Raw genomic sequence first — 12,037 nt, 5'->3', positions numbered from 1 at the left:
TGCAGAGCAAACACTCAACCACAATAAATCTGTAAGTCTGTCTCGTCTAGGTGCTTACTGGAGGTCTTACATTTCATGGCAAGACCTGCACACAAGAATAAAATGAACCAAGAAAACTTTTTTCTTCAGTATTGTATTTCAACAAATCTTCTGTTTTCTCAAAAAAGAGCTTGGTGCAGAGTACAGCAGGGTTTGTTATCGCTAGTAGGATCATCTTTGGAGAACAGAATACAATTCATTCTGTGATATGCTTACTTGCCTTTTTGGGGGGACAAATATACATAAAGTATCAACAAATGGCACAGGCATAGCACAAACTAAGGCTGAACCAGTTCAAATGTACAGACTGAAAGAATAAATTCATTTGACCACAAGTTGTGTTGTTTGGTAGAAACATTTGCTTTTGTTGCATGTCGTAATGTTTTGTGAGTATTAGATTATTTTGCAAACAAAAATGTGTCCCTTTGGCCAGCAACTCCCAGTTTGTGTGTGTGTGTGTGTGTGTGTGTGTGTGTGTGTGTGTGTGTGTGTGTGTGTGTGTGTGTGTGTGAACTGTTTTGAAAATTTAGCTTCTGAATGGACACATTTGTTCAAGTAAATGAGAAAAACTGTGAGATAAATTAGAATAAGGAGTTGGAGGAAGGTACATCAGGTCTTAGATGGTTTGACTGAATATCTGCCTCCATCTGAGCGAGGATATGTAGACCTGATTTCTTGGTGTGCTGCGATTCAGATTCTTTCTTTCTTTCTTTTTTTTTTTTTAATTGTTTTTAGTTGCTACATGTTGTTTGTCTGCAACTTAGTTTAACAGCCCGGGCTATTATTTGCTCAGCGGGCCTTAATTTGGGACAGGCGTCTGTATGGGACAGGCCTTTAATTCCTTTCACACAAATCTGTTGCTTAGCAAAGATCTGGAAATACAATCAGTTTCGTTAACCCTTTAAAACCTGAGCCAATTGGCCTGGTCCCTGTAAAGAACACACTTAAAAAGGCAACAAGCAACTTGACCCAAGAATTTAGAAATGACCCAAAAATTAGCACAAAATTTGGAAAAATTACAGGAAAATTTCCTGTAAAATAATAATTAAAAAAATAAAAACAACAACAACAAAAAACAAACAAACAAAGAAATGAACCTGAAAAAAGGTGTTGAAGGTGAGATTTTTTTTTCTAAATCATAATTTTAATTATTTTAAATGCATTTTCCTGGCCATTTTTTCCTTTTTTTACCCCAAATATTTTCCCCCCTTCTCTTACCTTTTTTCTGGTTATTTTTCTTGTTATGTTTTACTGTTTTCTTGCAATTTGCAGGACATTTCTAGCCAAATTACTCGTTGCCTTTTGCATGGTTTCAAAAGAAATCAAACCAATGTGCTCACGTTTCAAAGGTTTAAATGCTTGTAAAAGGCATCTGAATGTAGCACAAGATAACTGCTGTCTATCCAGGTTTCAAAGGGTTAATGTGCTGCTGCCTGTTGTGGATAAGATGCTCTTGTAAGGGAGATTTTTAATCTCAATGAGGAAGAAAAATTTAAATAAAAATAAAGAAATAAATAAATACAGAGGCTCACGTTAAGTGACCATGTTTTTAAAAGCTAACACTGATACATTTTGCATAGTTTAGACATTTACATGTTCTCCATCATGTTCTACCACTGTTGTGACATGTTGTAGGTTGAATCAGAGCTAATTAAGTAATAGGTTTTCTATATATGTGCACTCAATCATACTTATATGCCCACCTCATACATATATAACACTTTTTATCAAAATTTAAAAGTGATATAAGCAGATATAATTCATTTGTTCAGAGCAACACATCAACTTCTTATGTGTGGAAACATTTTTAATTGGTAGCTGATGGCATTGTGTAAGCTGTCAAGGTCTGATTCATGATTATAAACTGTATTTTTAAATATCATAGCAGAATAATGTATCACTGTTAGAACCTGGTCTTTTGTGCTATCTGTGCTCCTCATCTTGCTACTTAAAATGCTCATACAGATAATAACACACCTTGTTTATAATGAATACAAATTGCAAGCTGGATATGTGGTTAAAATCTAATGTGTAAATCATTGTTATGACAGTAATGGTGTTTTATTGCCACTTCCATAAATACTGTGCACAAAGCCTGTCTCATAATTGTTTTTCATAGCCCTCAATGATCCTCATTTCTCAACACAACCTCCCTGGCACTGGTTGAGAGTGATGATGTCTGCTTTGGTGATTTTGTGATGCCTTGTTCCATGCTGGCTTCACTGGCACTACACCCGGTATTCACAGGTGTTTTGGGAAATCATTTGTATTATAATTCTGTTTCAGGGTCCTGTCCAATTTGCTGTTTTTTCCACCGTGAAGTCTGACCTGAAGGATCGCTTCACAAAAAATATATATCTTAGGTTTTCTGCACATTCATCCAAAAAAACCCAAAACAAATCAACACATTGTGACCTGAAGCTCAAACAAACAGACAGTACCATAACTCTGCATTCTGTTTTATAGTGGACAAGGACCACACTTCCCAGGATTATCAATTTATTGCCACAGATGGCATCATCATAAATTCCCAACATTCACAAGGTCTCTTTGGGATAAATGCTCAGGACTGAAACAGGAAGTAAAGCTCGTGAAGTGCAGTACTACGCTCTCCCCTGCACACATTATCTGTGAGCTGATTTATGTGTCGTCCACATGATGTTTCCATTACTGTAATGGCAGAGTTGAACAAATGCATGTACTGTCAGTGACTACGTTAACACGCACGAAATATTACAGTTTATGCCCTTATTTCAAAAAAGACAATATTCTTACTTTACATAGCTAATGAAAATGAATATAGCACTAATACTCCTTTTCACATGCAGCCATGCATACTCCGATTAACATGCCCTAAAAGGCCGTACACAGACCATGTTTTTGCGTGCTAAAATTCATTATTTTCAATGAGGACGCCTGGCAGATGTGCTCAAATGCCAGATCGACGTTGTTGCGGCACTCAGGCGTTCACGAGCATCTATTTTCAGGGCACGACGGCTGCACCCTGAGATAAACCGAGTTCAGCTTTTGTGACGCTAGGGCCACACCGCCCGCGGAAGCGCCGCGAATAGCCTCGAAGCGCCGAGAAGAGAAGGCAGTTTCCTTTCGGCGCCCATGTTAACCGACTGTGTCGTCCACACTGGCCGCGCCGCGCCGCGCCGGGAAGCTCCGCGGCAGGCTCACAATTTGCAGCGATCAGTTCGGCGTCTGGTCTATTTTCTGCGCGAGCTGCGAGGGAATCTGACAAGCCAGGCAGTGAAAAACAAGAGCTGGGAGCAGAATCGCTTGTTGACGGCGTGGAGAAATGCGCGTCTGATGTGAACGGAAGTGCTCCGGCACGTGCGAGAATTTCGATGCGCTGCGCTTCCGCGGGCAGTGTGGCCCTGGCGTAATGCAGCAGTGCACACCACAAGTCATGTGATGAGGACCAACCAATCACAGCCGATGTATATCTTTCCCTTCTTCATGAATATTGGCTTGTGGTAAATATGGAAAAGTTGATCATTTTGGTGCAGAGCTCCCAGAGCTTTTCATCTGACCCACGGACAATATGCCCACACACAAACAGTGCCTGAAGGAAGATCAGCTCTGCACTCAGGATTTCAGGTAAATAGACTATGATACAGTGCTTGTTAAGGTTGCTTAGCAACCTCAGACACAACCTACCGCTGCGCTCTTAAAAGCTGCCTCAAAAAAGGCACAAAAGTAGTGGCCAGCGCCTGACCTCGGATTTTCCAGGTGGTTAAAGACGCGGCATGTGTTCGGCCCCTAACATGTCATTTAGCATGTCAAAATATGACAAAGGTAGACCAGTTGGAGCCACTTGTTTTTTGCTTCTTTGCATCCAAAATGGATTTTTTCAGTGTTTTCCACGGCTGGTGGACCTGTTGGACAGTGCAAACACAGCCTCCCTTTTTCATTGCTCCAACCACCTTCTTGAAAAGGTTGGTATTACCATATTTGTGCATATCCAAAAACCTGTTGATATTCAAGTCTTTGATAATGTTTGTACCTCAGCCTTGCAAATTGTTGGATTGTTGGTTTGTGTACAAAGAACAGAGCTGATGGTGAAGCTGACAGAGAAGCAACTGGAACTGTCTGAACCTACGTTATCAAAAAGACCTAATTCTGAATATCCAAACGGAGCAAAATCAAATTCAGAATACTGTCAAACTGGGAATAATAGTGGAATATTAGTGTGTATAAGCATAGTCAGACCTCAGATATTTTGGTTGATCACGGTTTAAATTTCCCCCCTTTTCCCTCAGACATAAATGTGAAAGTTTCTCAGTCTCAAATCAATTGGTTAAGACAGCTTTGGGGGAAACAAGCATGAACTGCTTTGTCTGACCTTCACAGGCTAAAACCATCAATCCAGATTCATCTCTAGGAAAGTGTACGAATTCCACATTCATAAATATTTGCTCCCACAAAAATAAAGTTACAGCACTTTATGAAGCACAGGAAAAACAACACTGTAACACTGTGTTGATGTGTATACTTCAAATTAAAAGACTCAGGAATTTCTAATGTCCTGTTCATGATTTAGTGCAACAACACATCCACCAGTACAGATGCACATCAGGATGTAAAGGACACAGGCACATCAAATAAATGAAACTTTTATACCATTATGCCTCATCAGACTGATAATTATGTACATCATGATCGAAATATTCAGCGTCCACTTTGTGACCAAATGTGAACAGAGAGCAGCGGTTCGTTTCACCCTCACACTACCCAGGACATCCCTTTCAAGCTTCAGCCAAAGCCTGTAGCTGCTGGCCTGCTTTGAGTGTGTCTCTGAGGATCCGTCAGCAGCCAGTCTGTGTGCTGCCAGGTGGTCTGGAGGCATGACCAATACATTGCAGACAGACAGACAGATAGACAGACAGACAGACCCTGCTGGGGCTCTATGGGACTGCTAATCTGGGGCCAAGCCAGGGTCCTCCAGTCTTGTAGCTCTCAGCTCACAGTGTCACCCTCTCTTTCAAAAGCATTACTGAACTCTAAACTACATTAACCTCCAGGCAAGGACGAGTTCCTTCAGTCAAACACAACCAAGCAAGTAAACAACATGGAGTGAAACACTGAAGTCAAGACTAAGATACAGAGCAATGAAGCAGAATGAATCATCACACTGTTTATACACAGGGCTGTGGCCCTGGCTTATAATATATGTGATAAAATCATCAATGTGTCCAGCTATAAAGCAATCAGTGGGGCTATTATCAGGCCCAGGAATTCTAAAAGCATGTAATTTCTGGAGGAAAATGACTTACGGGACTAATCTCCCTTCTTTACTGATGATTGCATCTCTGTCATTAGCGAGGATGGATATTTCCACATTCAGCACCCTGTCGCAAACTTGTCTCCATTTCCTTCTCACAGTGCAATCTAGCCAGAGTGGAGCTGAGGAGGAGTTGTCCCCTGCTTCTAGCTGTTATTGAACAGGCTGATAGCTGCATTAATGATCTTTGTACAGTAGATGTATGCTATCATTAAGTGTCCCCATGGAGAGCTGTTCATTCTCTGGCCCATCTGCCTGTGGTACCAATGTGAACACCACATTGAATGATTTCCATCCAAGCTGCAAGCTCCTGGGCTGAAAAGTGACGCCAGTGCGGACGTGCCAAAACCTGCAGTTCCTCGTATGGCCACTCAAGGCTGACTTCAAAAGAGAGTCCATCCACAGACACTCTCATGTTCAAATGCTCAACTTCACGTGTGTAATCAACTGTAGGAGTGTGAATGTTTATATTAAGTCACTACTTAAATGTTATTAAGGCTTAAATACTGTGCATAATTAGGGCATGTCTGCTTTGAGTGACAGGTGGGTGCCATCTGATGTCAAGTAAGTTGCTACCACAGTGACAATACTGTTTGTTAGAGAGTAGGCGTAGCCATAGCTGTGGCCATTTAATTGTGTTTTCAATTCATAAAAGCAATTTAAAACATTTTGGGTTTATTCCAGTGTTTGGTTGTACTAAATGTAGGAACATATGGGATCATTCAAATCATTGATTAAATGTTGCCACCCTATCTAGTCAGCGCAAAGTCCAACACATTTCAGCCAAGTGTTTTCTTACTTTCAGATGAGTCGACTATTCTAAGTTTAAACTTCTGTTTAAACGTCAGAGAAATTAGTAGTTGAGAACATCCTGAACTAAACAACCCTCTATGGAGGCTGATGATTTGTTTCCTCTTAGCACATTTAGTTTCAATGGTATTTACCTTTTTTTGGCTTGCAAAAATTAGCAGTAACATTACCACAATTATCATAAACTGTAAATGCACTGTGCTAACCAAGCTAGCAGCTAGCGTGAAGGTTTACTCCACCCTCTTGTCCAAATTTGGTCACTTCTCATTTCTTCTGGCTCCAAATATCCAAGATAGAATTGGTCAAAATGCCAAACCTTTAAAATGGGAGTCCACAAACCAAATGGTTACGTCACTGTGTTGTCATCCATTATTTATATACAGTCAATGTTCCCTTCAAAGTCAGAGCTGTTCATGGTGCAGGTGTACAAATTAAGGATAGCATGGTGAGAGGAATGCGACACAAGTACCGACACAGTACGTCGATCTGCTCTGAACAATGTCGCCGTTCTCTTCACACATCACTGCTAACAGTAACAATGACTTTGAGTCCTACGACTCCCACACGTGCCTCAGTGGGATCATCGGGGGATGAAGGTGATCATTCAGACTTAAGAATTAATTTGTAGTGGTTATTTATTCTAGCTGCCACTACACAAGAGAGAGCACAAAGTCACAGTGTGTTCTGGGTACATTTGCTAAAGGATCATCTCTTCAACTGTGTTTACTTGTTCCTATCTAAGCATGTGACTGTCATTACATTAGTCACCCTGTATGGTGATATTCTGTATTTCTTTACTGTCGACAGATTCCATGATTAGACCAAAACCAACCAATGAACTAATCTTAGTAACAAATGTGTGGCCAAAGCCTGAAATGTGTATCATCTGTTTCACATACACTGTCTTACTAGAGCCTTAAATATGTATTAATCCACGGCTGAAAATAGTCCCAAACAAATGCTGTATTCACTGCTGAGTAATGTCTGCTCAAAACTACCGTGCCCAGCTGTTTTAAAAAGTCACTCAGTATTTTTGAGAATGAAACTTTATACTTGTAAGGTATATATATTTTTAAATCAGTATGTGGTGCAGCTTCCTTTACAAAGTATGGAGTGTTGCATGGAGCATGCATACACTGGGGCGTGCTAATTGTTCATAGCAACACGCCTTTAACTTCGACTCTTTTGCTTAACGTCATCATTTGACGTTACCTTGGAGATACAAATTGCCATTCCCCGAGCTCGCCAGAGATGGATGTTCACCCAGAGAGTTCAGCTGTTGTTACTTTGCAATGTATGGAGTTTTGAATTTTAAATAATGACTGCATTCATTGTAGATTCTATCAGCGGGATCCACAACAGTAAAATTACATGTCAAATCTCTGTCATGTCATTTCCATAGGTATGTCTTCTGTTGGTGATCTTTCTGATTATTTTGTCGACTGAAACAATTCTGTTTCCTTTTATTACTATCTATTCCACTGGTCATCAGTCACTTAAATGCGCTGTCATCAATCACTGCAGCTTCTATCAGCTGTCAGTGAACTGTCACCTTTCTGCAGCTCAGTCGATGTGACGTACTTTCCTCTGTGCAGAGGATTGTGGGTCAGAATAGCCAGAAAATCATGCTGGCTTGCATACTGCGAAATATGACCAGATGCAGTAAGACATGCTGGTGCTATTATTGGCATATTACGTTTGACATTCTATGTACTGGCAGTGACTAAATCTTTTTCTGGCATACTAAACAGTATGGCTGTATGGGCACTGGAATGTACAGGCATTGCTGGTTTACTATAGTCATAATGGAGCTCTGAGGATAAATTGCATTCAACTAAATTATTATATCATCCGTTCTTCAGCAGTTTGCAGAACACTGACCTTTCATGAAAATAAAAACACAAGCTGGCTGGATATCCGAAATCGGTCAGAGCTCTACTTCTCATCTTTACCAACAATCACTCCACCTGTAAACCATTTTTAAATACACAGACGACATCGCTTGCAGCCAAATGACACTTTTTCACTGAGTTAAGTATTTTACGTAAGGAGAGGACTATGAGGCTCTCAGTGACCTTGCTCCCAACAGCCATTAAGTGTCATTATCATAGTTAATTTTCCACACATTACCTGGATGAACAATGGCCCATGGCCTCAGGGGGTGACATTATTACTCACCCTGATGCCCAGCTCCACATTCTCTCCCCCGTACACCTCCATCCCTTCATCCAGCAAACCGATCTCCTCGAAGTACAGCCTATCCACCACGAAGCAGCCAATCAGGGCTGGGCTCCTGGGGGGATCAAAGATAATTAAGATCACTTTTGTTTGTCTTTTGCAAGTAATGTTAGCTTCACACTGTTGCTATAGTAACAGCAGGGAAAGGAAGAGAGATGTGACCTTGCACAACATATAATTTGTTCCTGAATGCTGTATGAATTACCTCTTTAGTAGGGGTTGACATTTCTTATTTAATTTCAGATAAAAAATATCATATAATCATTTGATTTAGGCTATCAAGACATGTGGTGCTCACTTACTGGATGGGTGCACTCTTGTTGCCCCTGTGCCACCAAGACTTGGGTGGGTTAAGGTAGCGACACCACAGCTCCCAGTCAAAGCCCTGGGCCGACAGCGGATACTCTTCAATCTCAAATGTGTCGTACTTGATGTTATCAAATGATGGGGAGATGATGCGGGTTCTGTCTTCTTTAATTCTCTGCAGGATGGGTTCAGCCCTTCAAATACGTAAAGAGAAAGTCATTTTACCGAGTGTTTGTTTTGACAGGCTATCTCCATTACCTTTGTGATTATGTCTGTCATGTAAGGGCACTTTTTAAAAACCAATTTCATAATTTCACGATTAATTCAATCCAATTTAATAGTCTGACAAACCATTATTTCCCATCTGATTACTTGATGGATTTTTTATTTTTTTTTTAAATCAAAATATGAGGCGATAAAATGTTATGTTAATGCGTTTGCAAACACTACACAAAAACTACAAAATACATTCACAGTACAAGGTCATTTAATGTAAGTGTGGCAAAAGAAATCACAATGTTTTATGCTCCCCACAAAATACATGTCGCCTTGATGACAAAACAGTTTGTGACATTTTTGTCACTTTGGAATTAATTTCAAAGAATCTGCCTGCCAGCACCCTGAAGCTCTCTATGTGATACATGCTAGCCGTTTCCCCCTGTTTCAAATCTTAATGATAAGCTACGACAGTGTTCACACACATTTTTACCAATGAATTTTTAAAACTTTCCCATAATTTTTCCATAGTACTTTACCCAGTATCATTAAATATGCACTCCTGAGGCATTTCTGAATAAGCAAACTGCTGGTGCTTGTGGCCTTTACATGTATGCTCAGTTCAGGCCAAAGATTCGCAAAAAGACGAGTCGAAACTTGCAACTACTTGCACTGCGCCGTTCTGCAACTTTCTAGAACACTGCCGGTTCACACCAATGCAACTAGATGAGACGGTGTATCATCTCGATGCAACAACTCTCCATTCCGTTCTGATTTCCAGCTTTCCAGGCTTATGTTTTTGGCTGAATATAGTCTGTTAAATATGAATTAGGATGGTGATAGTGAGATACTGGCTACAGCTGCATTTGTAGTAGTGATGAAACGGCGAAAAACATTAACTAAATGAGCATCAGATGGACTGTATTCATAACAAAAACACCACATGACGTAAATATCCAGCGCCAATTAATCAGTCAATAAGAATGTGTGTGAGGGGCATAGGCACATACAGGGAGCAGCAGCAGCGACCCACTGTGCGATAGCAGCATACTGTGAGGATGGAAACAGAGGGCTGTAGAAACAGGTGATAAGCTTTACGTTCTAAAATCAGCTGCCGGCGATGTGACCAGCTGAGTTGCAGGTGACACCATCAGCCGGCTCGAGTCGAGCTCAGATGGCCAATTCACACCGCTGCAACTTTTCTCTGCAACGTTCTAAAATGGTTACGTCTTGTTACAAAACTTTGGTCTGAACTGGGCGTTACTTGCCTTTACTTTTTCCTGCTGCCAACTTACAGCATATGCCAATGGCAAGATCGACACTGTCATGACCCTGGGTTTTGCTTTTAGTTTGTTTCCCATTTTATTTTGAAAGTCAAGCTTCTCATTTGTCATGCCTTGTTTTTCTTCTTGTCCCTTTGCCTTGCTTTCACCTGTCCCTTGTTTAAAAACTTGTTTGCTTGTGTATTTAGTATGTGTGTTTTCCCTGTTTCAGCATCAGGTCGTCTCTTTTTGTTCCCTGATTCATTATTCCCAGTGTAGTGTGTTTTCTGCTTGTGGTCCTCGTCCAATCCTGGTGTGTACCTATAGTTTTTTTGTATTTATGCTCACTCTTGGATTTTGTTTCAGCAACTACTTCAGTTTTTGTTGCCAGTCATGTTTTTTGTATTGGAACCAGCTTTTGCATTAAAGCCTGCCTTTTGTTCATCTTGCCTGCCTGTCTGGAGTGCTGCATATGTGATCCCTTTTGAACTAAAATGTGACAAGCTCGGGTACTTTGCAAAGAGTCAAGACCACGCCCCTTTTTGGGGATTAAAAAACCCAAAGACCCTGTAGATGTCAATGCAATTGATGTGTTTAGATTATAGTTGTGACAAGTTTGTGTGCATTTATTTCTTGTTAAACAGGTTTGTTTCATGGACGTGTCTAATAATTGTTTTGTGGCCTTGTATATTTGAGTATTGCTGGCTAAGTGCTGTCTGTACATAACCAACCTATCCAAATCCTACAGTTTGATGAAGTTGAAGACAACAGTGTGATGCTGCTGTACTGTATGACTGTACTGCAACAGCCTCCCACTCAAGCTAACAGTAGCTATCTATCAAAAGTAACTGTCTCCAGCATCATTTAGCTGTTGACCACACTCACAGTGAATATTCAGAATGTTATGTGCCTCAGATTTCAGTGTGAAAGCCTTGGTTGAGCTGCTACACAAAGGCTTTTTGGCATTGTCCTGTTTCTGTCCTTACAGTATGTGTTTCTGTCCCACTAAGGGGGTCGTGGCCTTGATGACAGGATGATGATATGACAGGATGGCCGTCTGGTCTATGCATATTGTGTGATATTTAGCAGTCATGCAACACAGCACTAGATATTAAATAAGCAATACAAGGAAAATTTTAGTCTATAAATATATTTACTGTTCATGATATGAATGGTTTGGTCATAGAGACAGAATACAGTCACACAGAAAGAGATCCAAGCTACAGTCTTTGATTTTTAATGAAATAATCTTCAGTAAACCCACACAGAGTGATATGACTCAAGAACCAGCGCTCTCGTATTGGGATGTGCTAACCTCATGCCGCACTCGTTGTGAGTGACTCACCAGCCAACATTGAACTCGACGTGGGCATCAAACAGGGCAACAACTGGGGCAGTGGCAGCCCTCCACCCGCTCACTCTGGACCGGATCAGACCCTCCTGCTTGGCATGACGCACCATCTTAATGAATCCTGGCCGCTGGCTGTTAGTCTCAGACACAAAATCCTGCAGCTTCTCCTTTAGCTCGTCTGCAAAACACACACACATGAATTTTCCGTCAATATCTAGAGTTTGTGAAGATCCCGCATGAGATAGGTGAGTAAATGCTGGTGTGTGAGCAAACTTCCACCCACAAGACGTCGTCACGTCCTCGTCCAGTGGGCAGTATTTCATTGGTAGGAGGCCAAAACTACTCACTGCTTCACTGCTTTGATCACTGGACCAGAGAGGCAGCAGCTTGAGCCAGCGCTGCAGACCTCCATGGGGCTTACCAGTCATAACGGGATATTGCAATATTGAAGACTTAGCCTGCAATGCTTTTCAAAACACGGTGGGGAGGAGATGGAGGCAGTCCGTCCGGTTTAATGTTTGGCTT

At 41.1% G+C, this 12,037-nt stretch overlaps 1 protein-coding gene across 1 annotated transcript in view; it reads right to left on the bottom strand.

Annotated features, from left to right (window-relative positions):
* The window catches only part of galnt18b (UDP-N-acetyl-alpha-D-galactosamine:polypeptide N-acetylgalactosaminyltransferase 18b), a 132,122-nt gene that overhangs the window by 45,984 nt on the left and 74,101 nt on the right, over positions 1-12,037 (bottom strand). Inside the window, exons 4-6 of the mRNA XM_049560129.1 lie at positions 11,507-11,690; positions 8,680-8,877; positions 8,318-8,432 (exon numbers count right to left, since the gene is read on the bottom strand). Coding sequence (XP_049416086.1) covers positions 8,318-8,432; positions 8,680-8,877; positions 11,507-11,690 — 497 coding nt within the window. The remainder of the gene's footprint in view (positions 1-8,317; positions 8,433-8,679; positions 8,878-11,506; positions 11,691-12,037) is intronic.

The sequence above is a fragment of the Epinephelus fuscoguttatus genome, linkage group LG2, assembly GCF_011397635.1.
Source record: "Epinephelus fuscoguttatus linkage group LG2, E.fuscoguttatus.final_Chr_v1".
Taxonomy (NCBI): domain Eukaryota; kingdom Metazoa; phylum Chordata; class Actinopteri; order Perciformes; family Serranidae; genus Epinephelus; species Epinephelus fuscoguttatus.
The sequence above is the reverse complement of the archived record's forward strand: the minus strand, read 5'-3'. Positions and strand labels throughout refer to the sequence as shown.